Source organism: Amblyomma americanum, chromosome 3 (genome assembly GCF_052857255.1).
Source record: "Amblyomma americanum isolate KBUSLIRL-KWMA chromosome 3, ASM5285725v1, whole genome shotgun sequence".
NCBI classification, from domain to species: domain Eukaryota; kingdom Metazoa; phylum Arthropoda; class Arachnida; order Ixodida; family Ixodidae; genus Amblyomma; species Amblyomma americanum.
In genome coordinates, this window is record NC_135499.1 from 225,913,480 (window position 1) to 225,939,121 (window position 25,642).

A 25,642-nucleotide genomic window follows, 5' to 3' on the forward strand; every position below is an offset into this window, starting at 1 on the left:
GGTCAATGATTAGTGGTTAATGCCTCATGCTTGTGAAAGTCCAGAAAGTGTTGCCAATGAGACCTGGAGCAGTGTTCGCACATTGTGCACAAGTGTGCTGAGAGCTATACACTTTTGGATTACTGTACGACTACGAAGGTCGGTCAGCCTGCAACATTCGATTAGCATTACACTTATAGCATCCCGAGCAGAATGTTGCATATTACTTGAGTTTTAAAACCCTTCCAACTGAGTGCAGGGTAGCTGAATTCAGTGAAAGTTGATACGAGCCTGCTAACCGATCGCCAATCACTTATATTATCGCACAATGACAGCTGGCTGTGTAATGGTTCAGCATCACTATCTCGTGGCTAAGCATTGTCTACAGTGTCTAGAATGTCCTAGAAACAGTTCTCGCTGCAGAAACCATCTGCTCCAAATTGACAATGGATGCTGCTTCAGCAACAAAGCAGGAAATTTCACCAGTGCTTACCCTTGCTTGGCAACTTGAACTCCGTGAGAGCCGAGCTGAGCCTGAAGACCAATTACTATTATTTTTATGTCACCTCACTATGCCAACTGGCTACGTAACAGTTTAACATTGCTACCTTGTGGCTAAGCATTGTCTACAGCATCTAGAATATTCTAGAAATAGCTTTCGTAAAAAGACCCGTGTTTCAGCAGCAATGTCCTCCAAACAGACGATGGCTGCTGCTTCTGCAGCAGATACCCGATTGCACTTTCAATTGTGAATGCTCACAAACTGCAAAGGAATAGTATTTTCTTGCCACCCAGGCTCTGAACTCTCTGTGGACATTTGAACAGTTGCAGTCAAAATGAGTACCGTATAATGCCGCACGCGTATAACTTGACTCCGACCCCCCAAAAAAGTCGACACATACACCACACTCCGCAGCTGCACCCTCTCTGTTGTCCTGCGATGTGGTATTGCGAAGCACACGCAACGCGTAACGATGCAATCGCAAGGCCAGCAGTCGTAGTCAGGCGGAAATCTAAGAGGATAAAACGGCGTCTCGCACTGCCTTCTATACTCACGTGCGGCCCGGCCGACTATAATGATTTTCTCTGACACATGGGAGCTCCATACATCATGCCAGGAATGGGCGCCGGCATGGGGTGCGTACTCCCGCAGCTCTGCCGAAACTACATTAAACCTCGTAAATAGGTCGACCCCCCCATTTCAGACGGCATTTTTGGAGAAAAAAAATTGGCGGTGGTTTAGCTCTGGTTAAACCTGGAGTGACGCGATAGCTACAGCTGGCCGAGTGGAACTTGCTCAGTTGAATTGCAAAGTCAGTCTTTTGCCGCTCTGTTTCGCTGGGCATTCCTTCTTCGTCTTTGTCTCACTTGACACGGCGCATGCGCACAGCTGTGGCAGCTCGGTTTTGCCGGCAGCAGCAGCTGCTCCGCACCGCGTGGCTCGTCACGTGACCAACGAGGTGATGAACCATGTGATCAGCCACGGCACCGCGCCGCCGGCAGCTGCTCCGCATCACGTGATCAACCATGTGACAGTGGAGCGGCACCGCCACGCTGAAGGCTCAAAATGCTACCGTAATGTAGCTATCGCTACAAAAAACAACTTCACACGGCAATATAGAGTACGTATTGTATGTATGTAAACATCATTACAGTCAAGAGCTGTGCAACCCACTGCAAAAGGAACATAATTCGCATGAGGCAGGGTCCATCCAAAAGCAGATGGCATTGTGGAAATTATAAGCATGACTAAAACCGGAAAATGCACCATGACATTTATTATGATGGATGCAGCATCAACATAGGTTGTTAGAAGCCATACTTTGCTTGCGTCTGGCGCCGAGTCATACGGTTTTGAGCCCATGTGTTTTTCAAATCTTGCTCTCGTGCCTTGGCCTGAGAAAAAAAAAGTAGTGATTCACAACTGGATTGCATACAGCACGGGTAAACCTCTATACAGGATACAATGTCAGATGCACCGTGTAGTTCGCCGCAGTGGCTCAATGGTTAGTGCGCCCATCTGCTGAGCCCGAGGATATGGGTTCACTCCTGGCTGCAGTGGCCAAGTTTCGATGGAGGCAAAATGCAAGATGCCCACATTATGCGCGAGAACCCCATGTAGCCTAAATTAATCTGGAGCCCTCCACTACAGAGTCTTATATACCCTTGTGTCGCTTTGGGGTGCTAAAGCCTGTATACTATACCATACCATGCCTTAGAGCAATGGACCATTCTTCCCAATAAAAACAAAATGTGGTGCACTTGCCACTATTTAACCCCTATTCATGTAACTTTGGTTTGGTTTATGGGGGTTCAACGTCCAAAAGCGACTCAGGCTAAGAGGAACGCCGTATCGAAGGGCTCCGGAAATTTCAACCACCTGGGGTTCTTTAACGTGCACAGATATCGCACAGTACACGGGCCTCTAGAATTTCACCTCCATCGAAATTCTACCGCCGCGGCCGAGATTGAACCCACATCTTTCAGGTCAGCAGCCGAGCGCCATAACCATTGAGCCACTGTGGTAGCCTACTCAAGTAACTACTGATGCTGAATCATAACCCCATTAGATGCTGACATCTCTCTCTCTACTGTTTACAGATTTTTTTTTTTCCTTTTCACATGCCTACACCACAGCATCATCCTCATATTCAGTACCTTGCAAAAGCCCGTAGACCACTTGGGGGCACTTCATAAAACCCAACTCCGCGATGAGGCAGGCAGTGAGTCTGTGCCGGGCTGCAGTACTAGGACCTGGTGCATTTAAAAAAACCTGCAGTCTTATCACCACGAGTAGGTGTCGTGCAATTTGCAGACACTGTACATCCTAGGATGGATCACGGATGCTGCTAGCTCTGCCCTTTGAATCGGATACATTCACCTGCATTCTTTTTCTTCAGCCTTGGTGAACTTGGAAGTGCAAGAGCACTGCCCTGCTCTTGCAGAGAAGTGGTTGTTCCAGACCTTGACGATATTTTCTGAGTCAAAACCCCTTCAACCCATCAACTGGCTGCGGTACTAGAGCTGCTCAGCATGCAGACTTGCAGAACGCATGTACTAGACGTGAAGGGTGACATACTGTGATGACCCTTTGTGCCCTTTCCCTGTGCATGAGAACAGCAGGTGTCGCCATCTGTGCTTTCACACTGTCACTACCAGTGCCACTAAGCAGCACCATCTGTTACCATTGTGGCCACCTAGTCTGCAGCAAGTGGTACAGTCTATGCTGCAAATACAAGTTACAAACACTGCATTGTGACGATGGCCAAATAGTCTATGGTGTTTGGCCAGCTGCTCACTCCACGTCGCTTTGGTGTTGGGCTAATTCCTGCTTGGAGTACACACAAAGTTTTCTTGTATGATTACATTTCTGGCAGAAATTTTGGCATGTTATTCAGTGTAAGTTTCAGCATCAGTTTTGGCATGAACTTCACTGTGATTCTGAGGCAATGCTCAACTGAAATTGCAAGGAAGGGGTCTGAAGCCATACTGCGCATAAAATGAATTTCAAACAACTTATGGCTGCTGCCCACAAAAATTATGGACTGTTGTGAGCTGCGGTGAAAAATAAAATTCACTGGAGTACACATTCCAGACTATAATGAAATGAATGCACTGCCAAATCTGTGCCATTTACACAAGCAACTGACAGCCTCGATCAAGCAAAATTTGAACGACATGCATGTGAGCTTGCATCACGAATAACAGAAATGGCTACAGTGTATAAATTCTGCATGCAACATAACTAAATGAAATTTGACCTTACCTGCTGTGCCAGGTAGGTGATCTGGTGCTTACGGCGGTGCTGCTGGCTTGTGTTGAAGTCACTTGTATCCTTGTGACTCGAGTACGTGGGCTGCTCGGTCAATCCTCGAATGAGGATCTGTGACTTGTCAATCTGATTGTCGGCGCACACGTCAATGATGTTGATCTCCTCTTGCCGCTTGCCTCGCAGCCTCACCAACTGCAATGCAATTAAATGTCCACACATTAGCCAATGAATTCATTAACACAACTGGAAGCACACAGCTTTGCATTCCTGCTGAAAGTGAAAAATGGACACTGTAAATGCCAGTCGACTGTGACTAGAGCAGCAGCAACTGACATATTTATTGTGTAAGGAAATGGGGGGGGTTGCGGCTCAGCTGATTCTTGGTCACTTTGCAACATGCAACAATGGTCCAGCCAAGCATTCGAGCTGCGAACAAGCTTCACACTTCTGGGTCATCATCTTCTTTTTACTACAGTTCACCACAGTGAGTGAGTGTGGCTACTACGCTACAATTGTACAAATTCAAAAGCAAACCTTCCACATGAGCATGGTATTCGTGTCTCTTGAGGCTTTCATATTATAATCAGCTTAGATCCATTACACAGGAGAATATACGTCCCAAATTTCACTTCCGCAAGGTTACAAGCTTTGCTGACTGGGTGTGGAGATTCTACTGACATATAAATTTTTCCAATACAAAATGCTGCATTTAAGATTTATACCACACCCTAAAACATATGTTGGCTCCAGTCCTTACACATGCAAAACAAAAAGAAAAGTGGGCGCCATAGTTTCTTTCTGGGTTCCATAACATGTTGTGCACGGAGCTTCATCTCACATGTAGCACCTTGACATAGTCCCTTGAACAGATGCAGCTTAAAATAACTGCATGGCACATGGTCCCAATTGATACTCTACAAATGAGAGTATGCATGCATTAAAGGCAGAGTACAAACTCACAGCTCCATCATCAAGCTCCACATCGAGAATGGACGCCCCTTTGTCTTCAGGCTCTGCAAAGACAATCTTTCCCTTGCGGCTTTCCACTGTGGCTGGCTGCACTGCAGGGCCAGCCTCCACACCGAAACCGGGCTCTGGCTCAGATGACATGCTAAGTGAAGACGAAGGAACAGGTGCAGCTGATGTGGCAGACGGAGGGGGGACAGTGGCATCCAGATCCAAATCAACGCTGACTTTTGGCAGCGGCGGTTCATCGAACGTAAAGAAGTTTGCCGTTTCATCTGAGGCATCTGCGTCGTCGTCAACATCTTTTTCCCATGCATGTGATGTCAACGATGGAACTGCTGGTGCCTGTGGCTTTGGCGGTGGCCGCTTCGGCACAGGTTTCGGAGCAGGCGGTCGTGCTAGTACCTGTGGGGTTAGCTGCTTCTGCGTGATGGATCCATGCTTCGGTGCTGGCAACATGCCTATGAGGCCAGACCCAGCCTGCAAGAAATACAAAAGGGCAGTCGGTTTCATGCTCAGTTCGCAGTGACTACTGAAAATCAACTTGTTTGCCTCTTCTCCAGGCACTGATACGAACTTCTGCTGCAATGCACATATGCTGTGTCACATGCAAGTGCGTGGTGGACTATGTGATGGCTTACTTGAGCAGGTCGAAACTTTTTTCTCCTGCTCTCCTCTTCTTCTTCTTCTTCATCGTCAAACTGTGAATAGGTACAAGGCAAGATACAGCACGATCACATACAATGAACCATAGTTCAAAACCCTAACGAGGGTTCAGGTCTTGAGGTTGGCCAAAGAAAGGTCCTCTACACTCAGAAGCAAATACAAAAGTAAAAGACGAATCAAACAAGCAGACAAGAGACCTCAGCAGTTACAGCCGCTTTCTAAATACGTTATTTAAGGTGTTGCACGGTTCCAAGCACACGACATGTGTTTTGAAAAGATCTGAATGGCAACCCACTCCTATGTATCTTACATGTGCACCTATCGCTGACTAGTGTTACTAATTATATGGCGCTGCAACCTTTACTTGGAACTTTTACGCCACCAAGAGTTAAGTAGAAGTGGCAGCTTTGTGCTTTTGACCTTTCGATAACGGGAATTTACTAGACCACTACACATAAAATTCGATACAAAGATATTTCTTTAATACTTTTGCAACAGCTAGGTGTGCCAGGAAGAATAAATACAAAAGCAGGGTCGTGTGACGCGCAGCGGTGTATGAAGTCTAATGGAGTAAAACAAGGCGTATTTTTGCTCGCAAAGGTTGATACGGAAAGTTGGTAACTCAGTGAGCGCGAATAAAATGACTATTCTGTGGCGCGATATACACTGGTGACACTTATTTAATGCAATAGTCAATGCAGCAGAACTAAGTTTACTGCGAAGACATGAGGTACTGTGCACCAGTGGTGATGAAGACGCTCGTAAAGCGATAATCACTAAAACCAAATAAATAGCAAAGGTATTTCGGCTTTAATTACCCTCCGGTCGTTATTGTAATGGACCACTGGCTCCTTGGTTTCAATGTTGTGGACATTTTAGTGTGCGCATCTACTGTCGTAATACAACAGTTCGGTAGGGCACATTCCGATGTGCGTGCTTCTGGGATAAAAGCAGCTGGTAACGTTTGATTGGATACCTGGTTCAGAGAAGGTATGAGTATCTGCGCTCGTTTGGACTTTGAAGATTTATCCGCTGGCTTCATGACGACGCCTTGCAACGATGGATCGTGCAGTGTGGATGCATTCTGTTTAGGAGGAGGTAATCTCGCAAACAACCTTTGCGAATCTGCAGGTTCTTCAGAGTCCTTGACAGCAGAAACTACAACGTTTTCGTTGCCTGTACTGCGTTCTTCTTTCGCGCAGTCACTTGCATTTTCAGCAATCTTATCAGAAGCTACGTCTTCACAACTATCGTCTTCAGAGTCGTCACTGTCACCGTACGCTACAAGCGACATTTCTGCAGCCTTCCTTGCAAAGAGTTCGGCCGCAAATCGATACAAACAGCACAATCAGTGCATGACTTTAAAACGAAAGCTCCTTAAGTGGTTCCGTGCAGAGTAACCCGTGTTGATGGAAGACGAAAGACAAAACTGTCGTTTACTTTCCGTGTTTTCTTCACGTAAATTCCAAACCGCCACAGAACAGCGCCATATTGGGCCGCTTTCAGAGTTGCTGATTCACATGGAGAGATGAACGAATCTGCCGCTGCTTTGATAAAGTCCTGAAGAAAACAAGCCACTGCTTGCATATAGCACTAAATAAAACAAAAACAACATGTATTATTAAATATTTTTTGTGTTTTTGTTTTATACTATTAATTACTTGTGAAAATTTTTATATCTTTTGAGTTGTTTCGGTTTCGTTCTTGTTTTTGTTCACAAATCGTGCTGCCAGCTACCGGACACCAGAGGAAGCAGCCAAAATCGGATGAAAATTCGCGCAAAACAGTCGTCTCGTCGGCCGTGCATCAACCGCCATGTCGAACTGTGTGGGTTTGTCGCTCGTCGAGTGGTTAATTTACTCGCGCTGGCCGTTTTTATAGCGACGCGTGCGCAAGCTGGCTGCAAGCCCCGCAACAGCGGGTGTCACCTGAAGACGAGGCTCATCAGGTCCGGCGACGACTGGCGTTTGCCCTTTCGCCTGATTATTCCTATCAAAGCAACCGCTCCGTGTTTCCTTGGCAACTCTCCGTCAGCACTCGCAACGCTCACAACAGGTAGGGTGCACCACCACAGCCCATTTCGCCTGCTAATCTTTACGGGCTACGGAGTTAGTCGCTCAGGCACTGTCACGGATCGCTGAGTGCCGGCGCCGCTGCGCTGGCGCAACGCGTACTACCGTCTACCGGCCCGTGCTCGGAAGCAGCGGCTGTGGTAAGCGGCGCTTGGCGTGCCGGCATTCGTGGCCCGAGTGGGTGGGCGATTCGAGGAGAGGTGCTGACACTTGTTGGGGGTTCCTCCCCACGCACGAGCAGCGGGTTGAATGGGGCCATGTAAACAGACACGGGCCCACATCGATCGCGGCCTCGAAGCTCGCCCTGCGCAGGAAAATCCGCGGCCTGACGTTATACTACGTGACTACCAGCAGTCAGCAATGCGTGCACTACTGCTGGAGGCGCGCCAGCTCGCCGGCGCGGCGGTGCTCGGAATAAATACACGAGCGCGCCCCGCCTATTCGTTTAAACAGATGAATTGATTTCCAGCCGGCCGTATTGTTTAATGAAATGTCCGACGTGACCTAAATCGGCCTTTGGGTTTCGTGAAGCTCGCGGGCGGATGCGCCTGCCGTCGACCTGGCAGTCAGTGTAGGCGGATCTGCTACCCGGACGCTCTTCGTAAGTCGCATCATTCTCAACTTCCGGGATTTAACGTAATAATAAGCTGCTGGTAGCGTTTAACAGCTGACTTGAGCCCAAAAAAGTGTTGCGTGAACTTTGTCATTGCTTTTTTATTCCACATTGTGAGTTCACATATGCGGACGATTCGTTTGAGGAAAACTTTAAGCCGCTGGAGTTGCCGTCTACGCAGCGGGTGTGTCTTTCGTTCTCCCTCTGTCCGACACGCACTCTCACTCTTTCTGTCTAGCTCAGCGCGAGCTTCTGTCCGTTAGCTGCACACCGCGAGATCGGCTTCACCGCCATCCGCACCTCGTGCGCGCTGAAGAAATAATGGGCGTGTTCCGTCGAAGGAAGTAAAGCAGGAGAGCGGCGCAATCGAGACGGCACATACACGTCTTCACACTTACCTGCCTGAATATCTATACAAGGCAGTGGTGTTTTACTTTAGTATACATATATATACACGTTAGCTGTTGGTCGCGTGTGTGGTATTTTTTGGCGATCGCTTGCGTGAAACCGTTGCCGTTTCCGCAGCAGGTTGCGCAACATGCAATGTGCACGTCATCTCTCAAGAGAGAGAAGTGACTCACTCGCTGTACGGTCTCTGGCGTTTGACACGCCCATGTTTAGCGTAACTTGTAAATTTATTTCGGCGGCGAAAAAGCATGCGTAGTCGCATTGCCGCGTTTTCTAGGAAGCTGCGAATACCGCGGAAATGCGTTGCAACTTTTTATTCAACGTTGCTGTTTGATTTTATTTTCCGCGAAGCCAATATCATATCACGCGAACTTGTCGGTTTGAGAGCTGCATGCTGGTTTTTCTTTGTAAGTACTCGCAAATCTGCATATCATTCTATTTCTTCTTTTAGTTCCATGGTTATACGTAAGAGAAGGTGTCAAACTATCACGCATGCAGCGTAAGTTTTCCATTGCCAAATAGCATTCCTACGTGGAAAGTTTGCACGACAGCTTCTGCCGAAGTTGGAAACTCTGGTTACGGACAAGGGTGTGGCCTTTGCGGCATACAAATCGTTCGCAAAGCAGTCACACTGGCGGACGTTACTATGGTTGTGCAACCGGACCCGCGGCGATGTCGAGTGACTGATTGCTTCACTTAGCTCCGGATGTCAGCCTGATGGAGTGATGGAACTAGCTAGGGCACAAAATATTGGCCGGGTCGATGCGCTTACTCATCTCCAAAAGTAACACCCTGCTAAGAACGAGGATTGCCCCAACCGGTATTGTCCAAATCGCTTAGGATCGTGGAGAAACGTAAGAGCAAAAACTGGATTCGTGCGAAGCATTTCGTAACATTCATTATTACAGCGCAAAGACGGCACAGAACAAGAAGGGGACACAACAGCGCTGACTGTCAACTAAGTTTTATTCGAGACCAGTAGGGTTTTTTTTATACCACCTGGTATAAAACCAACTCGCCCAAAATGTTGTATTATTTCGTAACAGTCTATTTGCTAGGCAAGGTATCCGTGCGTGGCTAAACGTCTACTTTTGCCTTTCTTTTATGAACGGCCGCTCACAAGCCGCTAAATGCACGGTACATGTTTCATAAAACAGTAGTCTCATACGTGCTTTTTGTTTCGTCACACTCGTGGGTCTCGAAGCAGTCTTTGGTCCTGTTAGCGCCGTATCCGCGCCACTCAAATTCAATATCACTTCTGTGAAAGACGATCGCTACAGTTACAAAACTTCCTTTTTTTGCAATCGCGTGTTTTTCTCGCCTTTCAATGAGCGACTGATGTGTCTGCGGCTTACCTGAACATTTCACGTCGCGAAGATGCCGTGTTGAACGAAACGAGATTTCGCGCCAAAAACTGTCGTGGAAGCGCGCCGCACTACGTGATTCGTCGAGTTCGAGCGGCATATCGGCAGCACTGGTCTTGAGAGCCTCAAATGTCAATAGGTGTGCTGAAATTTTGTTCCCGTGAGTGTTGATTGTAGAGACAAATAAGATAAAAGTCCCGGGACAGAGTACCTGCGCATGCGCTTTGTCATGCGTTATCACTGGTCGCCAAGTTACTTTTTATCGGGCACTCCTTTGACTTATCTAAGACTGCTGTGTCTATATTAGCCTTCATACCCTGTCCACGTCGTCGTGTATATGCGCTCTCACTGGGACAAAGAGATCGCATGATCAGGCGCCAGGATGTGTCAGCCGAACCGTATCCGGCAAGAGAGGGTTTACTCGCTTCTTGTGTCCCTCCCTTTCTTCCACTGCCCCTCATTTGTCGGCTTTTCTTTGATCCACATTCTCACCCAGCCTGGCGGCCAACAGCGCAGAGCTTCAAATGCAGCTCTGTTCTGTTCTCCTGAGGCCTGCCTTTAACGTGTCTCTTCTAACTCTTAATCCAATTAGAGCGCTGCAAAAAGAACGAGGGATGAAACGCCCGGGAGACTTGCTGGTGAACAAGCTCGAGGAAAGGGGAAACCAGCCTTATGGGGGACGTCAGTAATGATCCGCCGAGCCCGAACTCAGTCAATCACTCTAGAAAGGAGATTTGGGGCGTTATAGTTGCGCTTCGAGCGCATTACACATTATTTCCATGATCATGCAACGCGCTCGAAGCTCGAATTACGTACTCTGCTGTCCTAATTCATTCGAGCAGGTGTGACAACATAATATATATAGTACGCGAGTAACGTTTTACGTATCTTGTGTCCCCCTCATACCATCTCCGCTAGTACGTCTCTGCTGTGCTAAATCCCTGTATTAGAGACATTTGCTAGAGAGGCTTAGCATAGCGGAGAGGCGGCTGGAGACGTGTGCCGGATTACCGAACGCCTCCTGCGCAGTGGCAGGGCCAGGTGGGGCCTGTGCGCGTGCACAGCCGGCGTCCGGTACACGTCTCCGCTATGCTAAATCTCTGTCCCTAGCTCGCCCTACCCGCCACTGTGTTGAACACCTTTTGCTCTGTGTGCGGTGACAGAGCTTGGGTCTCGAAAGCCGCACTGAATTCGATATTGGTCGCGGATTCGGCCCCCAGCGGAGGCGCAATTGTCTGCTGCTCATTCCGTGCGACCCGCACAGTCCGGGAAGGAAACCCCGCACCTTTCTTGATTTCTCATCTCGCCTTCAAACACCGCGAATCCGGCCTGCCTGCTGTGCGCGATGGCAGTCACAGTTGGAACGTTGCCACCTTTGTGTGCTGTGACGCGCGGACTTTCTTCAGCGCGCTGTTGTTCCTCTCGCTCGCCGCGGGGGTCAGTAGACCCCGGCAGAGAGAGAGAGAGGGTGTGCGAACGCGCTTCTCGGGAGAACCCTGGTGGAATCTCGGAGCGGCAGCGATGCGCGCGTGAGCAGGACAGATAAGAGCTCACGGCAGGCTGCTTCGCCGAGTGGTCAAACAAGTCCCAGCCCTGCGTGGCCCTATGCAGGTCCAGCCATGAGCCACTGTAGAGAGCCCTAATTAAGGCACTCTCGCTTTTTCGCTCTCGTCAGATGCAATCGGCACGACGCGCCCTGGCCGTCTTTGCGTGTTGGGGGAAGCGGCGGGGCCCGAGGTATTTTAATGCTTCGTGGTGTCCGCACGCACTGAACATTGCAGTTCACTCGCCGATTCGCGACTCGCTCCCTGAGACGCCTGCAGTTAGTTTCGCTCTGCCGATGACAATAATAATTGATTTTTGGGGAAGGAAATGGCGCAGTCTCTATCTCATATATTGTTGGGCACCTGAACTGCGCCGTAAGGGAAGGGATAAAGGAGGGAGTGAAAGAGAGAGGTGCCGTAGTGGAGGGCTCCGGAATAATATCGACCACCGGGGGATCTTTAACGTGCACTGACATCGCACAGCACACGGGCACCTTTTGCGTTTTGCCCCCATAGAAACGCTGCCGCCGCGGTCGGGTTCGAACCCGGGAACTCCGGATCAGTAGCCGAGCGCCGTAACCACTGAGCCACCGCGGCGGGTGCCGATGCGCCAGGAAAACGCTTTGCAGAGGTGAGCAGACTTTCTTAGAGCTTTGGAGATGTGTTGTGCGGAGGAAAAAAAAAGGCGAAAAATTTTAAAGCAGATACCGAGTTTCACAGATCATATTTGCGCTTGAGCGCAGCAAAATAGGCATCAAGCACCTCGCTCATGTCGAACAGAGAAGATTTCTCACAATCTGCTCCGTAGCACACCGCTCGAGCACACTCTGGAGAAGTGTACTCACATCTGTGCGTGCTGAAGGTGAAGGAATGATAGCTGGGAATAATCGCAGGTGTAAGTGCCGATGCCCCTACGGCTCTTATTCGATTCATCGGCGACCGTAGCCGACCTCCATGACGTTTGTGACTCCAGCGAGGTACTCAACGCGATAGCCGGCGTATCGATCCAGACACAAGTCCAGCGCTTGTTCTCTCATTTTTCGGAGCGATAAGGCGCGCGGCGCTGAACACCAAGGATTGTTGTACGAACGAATACCAATTGCTGGCCTCGTGACGTCACGTTGTTTGCATATGCTACGCGACGACATGACGCTGCTGTCTCACGTGGTCAGCTTTTCTTCTTTTCCCGTTTTGCGTTTCTTGTCCACATTGCCGCGAACAGCCCGAGCGGCAGGTTTGTCCCGACTAGCTGTGCATGTAACGGCCGGTCCAGTCTTTTCAGTGCCCCGTGAACTGACGTGACCGTTACATTAGCTTCCCTGCATCACGGCGCAGGTCACATGACTCAGTCGGGCATCTCAGGAGCGCGACTCCATCGGGAGATCGCTTCGCTATTGATGCGCCGGAGATTGACAGCTGGTGTATAGTTCCCCGCTGCTAGTATTCGCCTAGTGCAGAGAGATCCCTCCTCCACCTTAAGCCTGTCACGGTCCGTAGTCTATTCGGGTCGTACGTTTACCTTGCACCCCTGATTAAATGCGAAACAGGTTCGCCGTTCATAACCTTTACTCTTCTGGCCACTTATCGCCTCATTTTAAATTCTTGTTGTACGTTTGAAGTGCTCAAGGGAATGGGCGGAGAAAAAAGAAAATCTTGCTTGCGCAGGAACCCGACCGCGGCGGCTCCATTTTTGTGGAGGCAAAACGCTAAGGCGCCCGTGTGCTGTGCGATGTCAGTGCACGTTAGAAATCCCCGGGGAGGTTCAAATTATTCCGGAGCCCTCCACTACGGCACCTCTTTCTTCTTTCACTCCCTCCTTTATCCATTTCCTTACGGCGTGGTTTAGGTTTCCAACGATATATGAGACAGATACTGCGCCATTTCCTTTCCCCCAAAACCAATTATTATTATTATTATTGCGCAGGTTATGAGCGCCATGAGCGAGCCGGCAGGTCGACCGCCCTGAAGGAAAGAAGAAATTTTTCACCAGCTTCCTATAGGAGAGAAAAGAAATTTACTGGCTGGTTGGAAGGTTAACCAGTCATAGTTCTCGGTTGGCTACACTTAGCGTGAGGAGGGCGGATCTCGAAACTTTGGGCAATCCTGACATCCCGCCTGAGCGTGCAAGCTCATCATGGAGGCTCTCTTTCTGTAGATCTTCTACTGGTAATGTGCGCGTCGAACCTGGATCCTCAGACTCTTGGGCCCGAGCCGCAGCAGCGTGTGAACGCTGGGAAACGTCGTGCACCGTTCATTTGTTGGCGTTTGTTGACTGCCTCGCACCGTGTTTCGTTTTACAAGCCCGAGCTAAGATGGCAGGGAGCATGTGTCAAACACATGTGCGCACGGTCTTTTCTTTCGCGACGGTTCTTCCTTCCTTTTTGCTGCCGCCGTCGCGCACGACGGCCCAGCGGCACCGGCCGAGGCCGCCGCTGACAGCTCCGCGCAGGCCGGCCTTCTGTCGCGCTTGCTTGTGCACTTGGCGTGTCTCGTTTAGACAGTGTCTTAACGGAGCCCCTCAAGATGGAGCAGATGTCAGTCTAGGAAGTAAATACTCGTAATGCGTCTGTTATGTATTTGCAAAATATATTACAGAAAAAAAAAACTATTTGGATTAAGAGTGGAATGCGATAGCATTAGGTTTCACATTTGTCGCAGCTTCTGCTGCATCTTCTCTCTCTCTCTCTCTCTGTAGTAGTAAAGCCGCTGCGGTGGCTCAGTTATGGCGCTTAGCTGCTGACCCGAAAGACGCGGGTTCGATCCCGGCTGCTGCGGTCGAATTTCGGTGGAGGCGAAATCCTAGAGGCCCGTGTACAGTGCGATGTCAGTGCACGTTAAAGAACACCAGGTGGTCGGAATTTCCGGAGCCCTTCACTACGGCGTCCCTCATAGCCTGAGTTGCTTTGGGACGTTAAACCCCACAAAACCAACCTCTGTGTAGTAGTAAGTAGTATGTGGTTTTATTAAAATAATAATAAAAAGGGAGGAAAAGATTTTTGCTAGCCCCGGCATCTGCCATCGACACTGAAGCACCCGAGTTGGGGCAGCGGAAATAAAGGATAGCAGGTAGAATGAAGAAATGAAATGAAAGAGGTGAGGGGACATGAAGAGAGGATATCGGGGAGTGGTAATGTATGGACCTCCTGCATGTTTGTAAACAAACGAGGTGGCGCTGCAGTCGCTAGCGAGCTCGTGGTAGGCAAAAGGCCAGGGAGTGTCGTCGCGGAGAGGTGTTGAGAGCGGGTTTTCAAGGCTTGTAGGCGCGTTTTCAGTTTCTGCGAATCACAGCAATGGTTGATGTTTACAGCTTAGTAATTTTTTGAAGTACACGAGCTCGCGTTGGCCACGTGCGGCGTATTCAGAGAAATAGTTCGCCACTCTGTGCTCTATATATGGTTAGTAGTAAACAGAAAGCGTTTCTGCCGTTGATTTCTACGCTAGGCATTGAATAAAATAGGAAGTTTTTGACACTCTGCTCTAGCCAGAATGATTTTGCTTCGGGACAGCTGTGAGAGGATGTGCTGGCGATCTTTCGGCGGGGCAGGCGTGCGCTCACCGTCTGCTGACATACGTAGGTGTCGTGCTGTGCGAAAAGTGGGGACAGCGTCGTGTACTTATTCTCCTCTGGCTGTCCCGCTTAAGCGCTGTTTTTATCCGCAGGATCACGCACCAGCCAGGCCGACTTCTCCCCTTGTTAAACTGGTCGATTTGGTGAAAATTTTTGATTTCTGGAATTATTTTTTTTCTTAGCCCTGGGGTGTTCTGTTTCGTGACGAAAAATTATAGCAAAATATTCAGTAGAAATTTATAAAGTACGCTTTCGTGATTTGGTGTCGTCGAAAATTGTGAGGTAATTCCTTTGAGGCTTTCTTTCAGTTCAGGGCCGCATTTCTTTGACCAAAGCGCAAGCGAAGAGGCCAAAAACGAGAAAATAAACGTTAATTATAAGGTTCGTTTTCTGACCTTTCACATTTTCTGCGGTTGGCATCACTCACACCTTTGTAATTTCGTAACGCATGAAAATAGAATGATTCTATTTGTTGCAAACGATTCCAGAGACGTTGAGGAGTGTAATTTATCTCTCGATTTTTTTTTCCTACACATGCAGTATTATGTTCGTTATTTTTGTAAAACGTTTTCACGTAGCTATGCATGCTTAAGTACATGATCATCTAAAAAAAGAAGTAATAGCGTCATATACAGAACAGGGCTTTGTGAACATGCTGGCGTAAACAAATTTGCGTGCACTTTGTACTCAATTATTTAAGACCATGAGGTGACTTGACGAGTGTGTTAATTATAATTACCCAAGAACTGCACCACGTATAGCTAAAAATAAAAGGCATTACTAAAACTAGCGTAGCAATTTCATATTTGCACCAAATTTAGTTTCATATCGCGTGCATAAGTAACGAAAATACTTTTCATTGCCGCGCCCCCTCTCAATCTCGACACGTCTGTTAGTAGCACGCCTGCGGCTGCTCCTTTCCAAACAAGCTTCGCGGTCATGGACTGCATCATGAAACATGACACATGCATGATCCAATGAAAAAGCATGTGGCTTTTAGCACACTTAAGGTACGCTATTCTAAGCACGCCAACGTGACCGCGCATGAACTTACCAGACTTCTTTCTACTCGAATCAAATAATTACTTCTGTCATATTAAGAAACACTTTCTAGTAAATATCAAATGCCATAAAACGTGCGATTAAAGCATGCTGTGCTATTAACAAAAGAACGCATTCCTTGGGGGCGAGTGAACCTGCCGGCGGGGGCCCCGTGCACACCGGCTCAAGGTGATAAATGCGTGCGCAGCTACATACATGCTTTTTTTCCTTGTGCAGTTATAAACGTACTATGCTGATGTTCAGGTGAATGAACGCTGTAACTTACATGCTATTAAGTACATTGAGTGGCAGTGCCGATCGACTCCCAAACTTCGCGCTTTAGTACCGCGGCCCATTCCCCGTTGGCCAGTTTACTAATGCTGTATTTATCGCGAGAAGCCTATCGAGGCTAATTTAAATTTCCTTTTATGCTACTACGTGGATCGAACAGTGACGCAGCTGATCAATACATGCTGCTTCTGCAGTGTGCAGGCATGATATGCTGCCGCCGGTAGCTGCAGCAGCTTCGGTAGGCACAGGCTGGCCGTAGCTGTTTTGCCTACCATGCGAAAGTCGCTGCTGACATCAGCGCCACCGCATCTTCGTGACGTCGCGAGAGAGAGAGAGAGAGAGAGAGTGTGTGTGTGTGTGTGTGTGTGTGTGTGTGTGTGTGTGTGTGTGTGTGTGTGTGTGTGTGTGTGTGTGTGTGTGTGTGTGTGCGTGCGTGCGTGCGTGCGTGCGCGCGTGTGTGTGTGTGTGTGTGTGTGTGTGTGTGTGTGTGTGTGTGTGTGTGTGTGTGTGTGTGTGTGTGTGTGTGTGTGTGTGTGTGTGTGTGTGTGTGTGTGTGTGTGTGTGTGTGTGTGTGTGTGTGTGTGTGTGTGTGTGTGTGTGTGTGTGTGTGTAGTTGCAGTTGTCGGTCCCTCGACCACCGCCGTGTTCTACTGCAAGCTGCAGTGGCAGGTGTCAGCTGCGTTATGACGGCGCTAACGTTTGCATATATCACATTTTTTCCTGCTTTTTTATTTCTATTTTTTTACATTGTTGAACTCACACTTCATACTTCCTTCGACCAACAAGCGAATTTCGTGACACCAGACGGTCCCGGGTTGCCCCTGATGTGAACTCTAATGGCATCTAGGTTGCTGTCTATAAGCTAGGTTACTCACTCTCTGATGATAAGTTTGTGAAGACGTCAGAAGGTCACGTGATCTCTCTCGACCAGTCAGCGAACTTCGTGTCATCGGACGGCGGATTTTGCTCCCAACTTGAATTCTAAGGCTGTCGCATTAATAAAGAGGAATGTCCACAAAACTTTCTTTCAGAGTAAGAATATAACTTTATTAGATAATTGGTCTTAGACCTCTGCATCCATGGCTTTTTTCTCCCGCAGTCCTTAGTCATGGTGTAGCTGCAACGCTTATTTTGCACGTTCGACTAGAATTAGCTGCCGTTGTGGTTAGAGACAGTCATGCGGTCCGAAGACGGATTTCCTATTCCATGATTTTCTAAGGCGCCCGTGTGCTGTGCGATGTCAGTGCACGTTAAAGATCCCCAGGTGGTCGAAATTATTCCGGAGCCCTCCACTACGGCACCTCTCTTCCTTTCTTCTTTCACTCCCTCCTTTATCCCTTCCCTTACGGCGCGGTTCAGGTGTCCAACGATATATGAGACAGATACTGCGCCATTTCCTTTCCCGCCCAAAAACCAATTATTATTATTGGCAGTGAACATTGTTGTTTCTGGACAGTCTCATAAAATGTGGTAGCAGGAGGGTAGTTGATGGCAAAATTTACGTGTCTGGGGAACCGTGTGTATGGTGTCTGAGCAGCGGTAGTGCAAGGTTCTTGTCTGTGCTTGTCGGAGTAGTGACTCTTGAGCCGTATTCCAGCTTTCGTCCCGCGCACGTAGCGCAGCGCCATGCAGCCACGTAGATTCATCAGCTGTCGGCCGGCAAAGGAGTGGCCGTGCAGTCGCAATCACCATGCGCATGAGAGCGTGCTGCCGCCACCTATCCCCCGTTGAGAGTGTATATGTCTTCGTGTGACGTTGAGGGTTGCGTATGCACGCGCGAACCCGACGGAGAAGCCGTCTCTCGGAATTACGACGTGATGCAATAATAAAGATCGGTTGGCCCAGCGTCTGAATTTCAGTGTTATTAAAGAACCCTTGAGAGGTCGAATGGAGCAGTGCGTCGGAGGGCGGTGATTTTAAGGAAAATGAGTTTCGCCGCAGGGAAGAGCACGTCGTAGCTGTCACCGTCGTGTCGGCGTCGCGTTGATCATGTGCCACGCGCCGTGGTCCGTCGTGTGACGCAAAGACGGGGGAGGGGTCGCGACTTCTGCGGACCTGCGCTCGTGGTCCCTCCCTGCATTATTTAGCGGGCCGAATAGTGTGCGCGTATTGTATACAAGCTTCTTATATACTTGTATGCCGTTGGCCGTAGCCGTTGTCAGCCTCGCGATTTTTTTCCGGCAGATCGCTATAGTATGCATGCGTATGACACGTACTTCCAACGGGGGTATCTTTCCGCCAATCTATTCTGGAGATCGCCGTCGTGTGCTGCATCTCAGCCCGTTGTGTTGGTTGGCTGCGCGGAGTGTTGGGTGTATACCGCTAGGCCGCTATCGCCTCCGGTGTTTTTTTCTTCTTTCTTTGCTCGTTTTTCGGATTAAGCGTACATGATGAAAACTGCATCTTCAGCAGTAGCGGCGACGCTTTGGAATGAACAGCACAGCTACGTCATCAGCGACAGTGTGCATGTGCAACTGCGGCACAACTATACAGCATCAGTAACAGCCGCTGCATTTCAAGAGCAACCCGTTGCAACCACGGCTCTGCGAGGTGGAGCTAGAGTGAACAAGCCTTTGTCCAGGCGCGTTTTTACTCCGTCTGCTGCGGCACAGTTTGCTGCTGTATTCACTCATGGTTCGGAAGAGTGTGGAACCGTTCGTATACTCCCCTAACTGGGAACAGTTGTTTGACAGACTTTTGCTCCCTCGAGCTGGTGTATAAATTCCACTTTCCCAGTGGTGTGCCGTGAACCGGGTAGCGCGAATAGCTGAATGGCGTTGCTTAGTTCCCACGGCTGCCGGCAATTGTTTCCATTCACCGCGTTTCGCGAGCGCGTCGCCAACGCGCATAAATGACATTTCCCTGTCCTGTACGGCACTGAAAGAGGCGGGTGGAGGTAACAGTGGGTTATATAATCCAGTTATCGACCCAGCGACTGTTAGCGGAACACGATTCCCCACAATAGAGTTTCATCAACAATCCCCACAATACGCTCCCGCCGAAGCAGCTCCCGATAACACGGCGCAGAGCAATAACCTGCCAACAATAGCGTCGCTCAGCTTCGCGCTATATCCAAACCAACTGTTTTACTGCTTTGCCGAGTACGATGTTCTTTTGTTTGTATTTTACGGGCGCCTTTTGTGTACATGTTGTGCGCGAGTTCTGTTTGTAATCGCCCCACCTTTGGTAAAAGAGATGAAAAAAAATTATAGTTTCTTTTCTGTTTCTTTTTTTCTATGAGTAATGCAAGTTACCAGCAGCCTGCACCCCACATCAGGCTGTGCTCTTCGAATATAGCTCAACAAAACGCTGACGTCAGGGTGCAGAAACTGGCAGCGCGTGTGCACGTCGTGTGTGGCGTACTCGCGGTGATTTGTACAACTTTTTGCCGGGGCTAGTTGGTGCTTCATTCTCTCGTTGTCCTGTCTATCTCACTAGTGAGCGTTTTTATGTCGCGCTAATGTTTTTTTTCCCCGACCCGAGAGAAGGCTTTTCTGCTTGGTGCACTGGGCCGACGACCAAACAGGGAGTGTAAAGTACGGAGACGCTCTCTCGCAATCCTCGGCGATATATGTCGCGTTGCTCAACTGCCGGCCGGGCTAGGTCTCGGTCGGCGTTTCTTCGCGCACGTCGGCCCGCGCCTGTATGCACCGTCCTTTGACCCTCTCTCTCTCCGCATAGTGGTCGTTCATTATCCTGCGCTGCTGTTTTGTTTTCCTCCGGGGCGTTTTCTTTTTTCCCTGTCCGACGGAGAAGCTTCTCGCGTTGAGAGAGATGCAAGAAGGTGTCGCGGACAAAAGAAACGGCGCGCGAGTGGAGCCGCGTGATGTAAAGCGGGACGCCGTTCTTCCGTGGCAGTCGCGCGGCGAGGCTGTAAATTGGTATGGCACAGGATGGAAGGCCCGGAACAATCGCTTCTCTCGCCTCCTTTCCCGTCGTGTTCCTAAAACGAAGCGAGAAACAAGTTTGCGGGACGAGGTCGTCCAGTCATCGGAAGGTGTATGTGGTAATAACATGACTGTCCTGTGTGGCCAAGTCGCGAGAAGCGTCGCGTGATGCTCTGCGTACTTCGACCCGTGTCCAAAGTTGCCACGCATCATTCGTCCCCCGAGCTGCTCTTTGATCTCTGTCTCGTAGCGTCTGTATTCGTGTTGCCCAGAGTCGCAAGCGAGAGTCAGCTCCTTTTCGTAAACCCCCGCCAAAGTTTCGCCGCACCTCGCGCAGTGCGTGTCCGTTGCACGAAGCAGTTAACATAAAGTGCCTAGCCGTGCTAGCAGCCGTGTGTCGATGCCTTGCGCCACAACCTGGGCGTTGTGCGGGGCCTCCTCCTCGCATTCTGTCTTTGGACTGAGGTTGCTACACGCGATGCCGCGGTGTTTTATAGTGTAGTTTTCTGGTCGTATACCCGGAACCCGTGTTTCTTACTCATCCGGGGCGCAATGGGTCGGAGTAAAGCCCCTCTTTTGTCGCTGGCGCTTCGGCAGAAAACGCCATGGAGGGGCTTTAGGTCGGAGGAGAAGCAGGTTCTTCTCAGCGTTGCCTTGTATAATGGGCGTGGCTAAGGTCACAATCTAAGGAGCGAAGCTACAGCAGTCAATTTTGGTCATGTGGTGATGAAGGGAGAAGAATGTGTCGGGATAATGGTGTCAGGGACGGTCAAAGGCCAGACGCAGTGTTCACAACTGATGAAGACAGATTTTCTCGAGAAGAAATTGCCAGTTGTGGACACAGCTCAGGACTGGAAGGGAAGGACATCCATTGGAAACAATATAAGCCGATGGAAAAAAATTCACACTGACACCTAATTCCATTAAGAGTTGGTAATGCGATATCATCGGCAGCTGTTGACGCCTTTGCCAGAAGGGAATGCGTCGGTCTGGTGATGTCACTTCCCTCCGGACAGTGGGCGAATTTTATGATCGGCGATGCATTTCGGGCCTACGGGTCCTCTAATGCATCGCGTTAATAAGTAGCAGTAGTTAGTTATTGCATGCAACCGCCGCAACGCAAGCTCTTTCAACGTGTCGGGCACTTTCATAGTTTTGCAGAATCACTGCCCGGCCCTGGTGTTTGCCTAATCTGCGCTGTCGTTTAGCTCGGACGTCTGGAAACCCGGGTCGAGAAGACGCGCGTGGCCTTGCAAAGGAGGAGGAACGCGCAGTTGGAGAGGGACGCAACACCTTCGCGGGCTGATTCGCGCGCGCTCCCACGACGTCGTCCCGGTCTGGCTGCATGCGTGCACTTGACCTTAATTGCTTGTGTTACGTGGCCTACAGTTTTTCTCTCTTTTTTTTTCCCTTCTCTCGGTCGTCGTTTCCCGTTCTTCGCTGCTTCTTGCCAGCGTGCGTGATTATACTTTGTCTGTCCGGACAAGTTGTCAAGCGGTCGCCCCGAGGCCGTCTCTCCTCCTGAGCCACCAACTGTCGTTTTGTTGCTTCATTCTGTTCGTTCAGCTCTTTCCAAACTTTTCAATATGCGCTCCCCGCGTGTTCGAAAAAGAAGGAAACATGTGAGGGAGGAGTGGCCCGGTCTTGATTGCGCGTGTGCGTGCCGCCGCCCGTGCATACAGGCGCTGGGAGGCGGTCGACGGCGCGCCAGCAGACACGACAGCCGGGGCCGCATACGTCGTCGTCTTAATCTTCGTCGTCCTTCGGACGCGGTGCTGCATTGGGGGAAAAAGGGGAAACAAATGGAAAGAGCGGGGGGGGGGGCGACAGTGGACGGGATGACAGCAGCCGCGGTGCTACAGGAGGGCCGCCGGGCGAGTGGAGAAGGAGGAGGGGAGGTCGGTGGGAAGGAGTTGGGAAAGACGGAATGACAGCGACTACAACGGCGGGGCGGGGAAGCGCAGGGAAGGAGAGGGAATTGCGCGGGGAGTTAGGGACACGTCACTCTTTTCGTGGAAGAGATCGAAGAAGGAGCCAAGGGCGGCGGGAAATAAAAGGATGGAAATGTAGGGAAGGAAGGAAGGGGAGCATTGCTGAGAACGCTGGCTCCGCGCTGGCCGTTGATGTTCTCTTCTTCTCCGGCCTGACCCGATCGAAGAGGGAGGTGCATAGCCGAGCGCGCTGTACGAAGCGAGGGGAGGAGGAGAAATAGAGCACGCGCGGCGGCTGTGAAAGAACGGCGTGTCAGGCCAACCGGGGCCGAGCGGTGGTCTGTGCGCTCAGGTCTGTACAACGCCGGAGTCCGCTTTGTCCGAGCGAGCGAGGCGTGCCGCGATGGGGTGGCCGCCGGAGTTACTGGGGAAAGAAATGTAGTGCCGCTCGGAAGCTTGTCAATGGAGGCCCAGCTCTCCCCTCTGCAGATGGAACGTTACGATTCTTCTCTGTCCCCCTGATCGCTGGCGTGCAGCCTTTGCCCGAGTGTTGGCTGCAGCCAGTGACTGGACGGACAGTTCTGCCTCGTATCTATACGCTTGTCGTGGTTACGTGTTGCTGGATGCTCGCTTTCACCGTATAGACGTAGAAAGAAGGTAGTCTTTCCCCCTTTTCTTTTTATTCAGCCGCTAGTGCCTCTCGAGTCATCGATGTGAGTGCTAGGAAAACGAGCAAACAGACAAAAGACTGTGCGAGAAATAATATTGGTCCAGTCTCAATCGTTTCCTACAATCGGCCTCCTGTTTGTTTCCTTTCGTTTTCTCTGCTTCGCACTCTCTTCACTAAGATTATGGTCAAAGGCAACTGCAGAGGTTTTACAATTCGGCGAGCTTAAAGGGGTCGAATGTATGAAACTCGCAGGTAAAGCATGCGAAGTCCTTTTGGGCTTGTATTTTAAATGGCGACGTAATCGCTGATTGAAATGGCAATGACCTTCAAGCTTCTCCGTAGCGCACAGCGGCAAGTGGGGGGGGGGGGGGGGGGGGGGGGCGCATAATGACGTAATCTACGTACCAGTGCATTTGCAACGCATAAACGCTTGCTCTGAAGGAAAAAAATTGCTATGGCAAAGTTCGTTTTGCGTTGTTTAGCAGTATCCAACAACGTATAGCAGGGTGTGGTTGACAGCAGTGGGCATTCGAAATATTACCACCCGTGAAGTCATACCGTGCTTCTCCGCACTCCCGTAGTGCTGTGAGGAGAAGCCTGAAAAAATAATCGTCGATTACGTCGTCATCTTAAAGGCTATCACAAAAAAACTTGGTACATTTTACGTGTAGCCAATGTATATTTGAATCCTTGAATATCGCGGAAATCTCGGGAAGTGGTGCAGTTGCCCTTTAAAGTACGGAAACTGTTGCTGCCTGCAGCACCCCTTCAATGTATTTATTGCTCCAGCAGCTGCTACAACGGCTGCCTTGCATGCCCCTTATAATTCTCTGTCTGCTGGTGTACCGAGGCGGCATTTAGCGCAGCGTTCTTCCAAAGAGGAGAATTTTTTCCTTTTTTTCAGGGGATTTTGGAAGTATATTTTGGCAAAGAGGGAATCCCAGTACTCAGTAAATGATAAGAACCGAAATTTTCTTCTCGTTTTTCTTTCTTTTCTGATATGCTTGCTTTCCTAAACAGTTGCTATGGAAAAGGGCCACAGATTGGGATTTTTGGATTCACTTATGGCAATTTTCAATTACTGCAGCATGGAACATAACTGATGTAGTGAGTGCTATTCGAGCCAGTTTGAGATGCGGAGCAGGTCTCTAGGAGCGTGTAGGCGATGTCTGTCGCGCTCAATAATAACTACTTTTCGCTGCATGCGTGGCACGATTGCACTTGTTGCTTCCTGCGGACGCCAGGTGCCATGGATGATGGGCGTAACGGGCGCAGCAGAGCAATGTGCTTGCGCTTTGTTGTTTTAAACGCGGCTGCCCACTGCCCGTCATTCATACGCGTGTCTGGAAGCACACCATTAATCCTCTGTAAGCGTTTTTGTTGTCGACTCGTCGCTGTGTTCGAGATTATTGACCGCCAGCACGGCGTCCCTCGGTGACCTTGATGTCTCGCGAAGCGTTGCTTTGCCGCAGTGCTTGGATGCAGCGCTGGAATGCAAGCGCCCAGTGAGAAATGCGATGCGAACAAAATGGGTGAATGTGGGAAGGGCGTTATTGTTTTTTATCGTTATAGTCGTTTGGTGCTGTGAAACCTGGTCGCTCATCAGGAAAATGGCTGAGAGTGTGTCGGAATGCGGGAAGAAACGTGCGTTAGCTGAAGTTGCCGATTTCGTAAGAAATGCAAAGATTTAGCTTCACGAGGAAACCAGCTCACTTTTCTACAGGAGTCTTCATCGGATATTGCACTCGGTCGCGAGAACATATTAAGCTATACAAATTAGCGCTGCATCGCGAGTCCTGTCGTTGAGTTTCGCGAATTACGATTGCGTACGACCGCGGTAAAGCACTTGACGCGCGAAATAATTTCCGTGCCCACCTGTGAGCATAAAAGGGCGCTGTCACTTATCAGCAAAACTTTATAGCTACGCCTTTATTGACTGTGCTAACGTCTGTTCGGCTGCAGAAGGCGCTTTCACTGCGGAGAAACTTTTTTTGTTTCTTTTCGCCCTCTCCGATTGAAACTCATGACGTCGAGCGTAGCAAGTTTATCTCTTTTAATTTACCGCGTTTGGTTTTTGCTTTCATGTCCCTTAATTGCGCGATAAAACTGCGCTAACGGCAGCGTTTCAAGGTTTTCGTGAACGTATATTCGGGGTGCATAATTCCCCTCGTCTTCTTTTCTCTTCAACGACAAATCTCGCCTGACCTCACCGCAGCGTACTTGCGGAAACAGCCGGTGGTGACTGCACCTGCAGTTATTTTTTTCGCTCTTTTTATTGATTGGTGAAATGTCTTTAGTGGCCGTGAAATGAACAGCAACTTATTGGGCCTAAATCATAGAAGGTTCTGACCCTTGAGAAGAAGGCTGATGTCTTTATTTGGGTCATTGGGAGCTTCGAGATCCTTGTCCAGTCATGTATAGCTACTGAGGTTACCAAACCATCTTTAAAGCTTTTACCAGTAGCCATTTCTAAAATTTTTCTATGTGTTCACTAGGTATAGTACTAAAGTTTGAGGCCCTCAGCACGACGGATGATTTTTCACATTTCTATAACATTCCGCAAAGAACTTTTCCTATACCTTGTGCTTGGCGCGTGGTGGCCTTAGTTGCCTGTGTGCCATAAAACACAGCACGACACAACACAACACACTAAATCATAGAAGGTCCGTTTTCAGTGAAGCCAGCCCTGTTCGTAATTATAAAGTGGCAGTCCTCGAACAAAGGTTAACTTAAATTTGTCCTTAGTTCCCCTTTAAGTTGTCCATTGTAGCGGGTCGAAAGCTGCATCCCAGGGACGATGTGTGTGTCGTCGAATGCCGGTTTTCGAGATCATGCTGTGACACGCGCGCGGGAAATCGCGCCGCCCCGAG

General features: G+C 49.6%; 2 protein-coding genes across 3 annotated transcripts in view; one reads left to right on the forward strand and one right to left on the reverse strand.

The window, feature by feature from the left end:
- Positions 1-1,729: 1,729 nt before the first annotated feature.
- On the reverse strand, positions 1,730-6,907 carry LOC144126255 (uncharacterized). Its single transcript, XM_077660327.1, has 5 exons — positions 6,360-6,907; positions 5,359-5,418; positions 4,712-5,197; positions 3,746-3,943; positions 1,730-1,875 (listed from the first exon to the last, which is right to left on the reverse strand). Exons 1-5 carry the CDS (start codon positions 6,675-6,677, stop codon positions 1,789-1,791), a joined length of 1,149 nt encoding a protein of 382 aa, XP_077516453.1. The 5' UTR covers positions 6,678-6,907; the 3' UTR covers positions 1,730-1,788.
- Positions 6,908-7,141: 234 nt separating this feature from the next.
- ATP8B (ATPase phospholipid transporting 8B) overlaps positions 7,142-25,642 on the forward strand; it is a 114,961-nt gene continuing 96,460 nt past the window's right edge. Inside the window, exon 1 of one of the 2 annotated variants that reach the window (XM_077660317.1) lies at positions 7,142-7,438. The gene's annotated coding sequence lies outside the window, so the exon portion shown is untranslated. Of the gene's footprint in view, positions 7,439-7,464; positions 7,596-25,642 lie in introns of those variants that run through there. The other variant, XM_077660319.1, reaches the window with a different exon arrangement.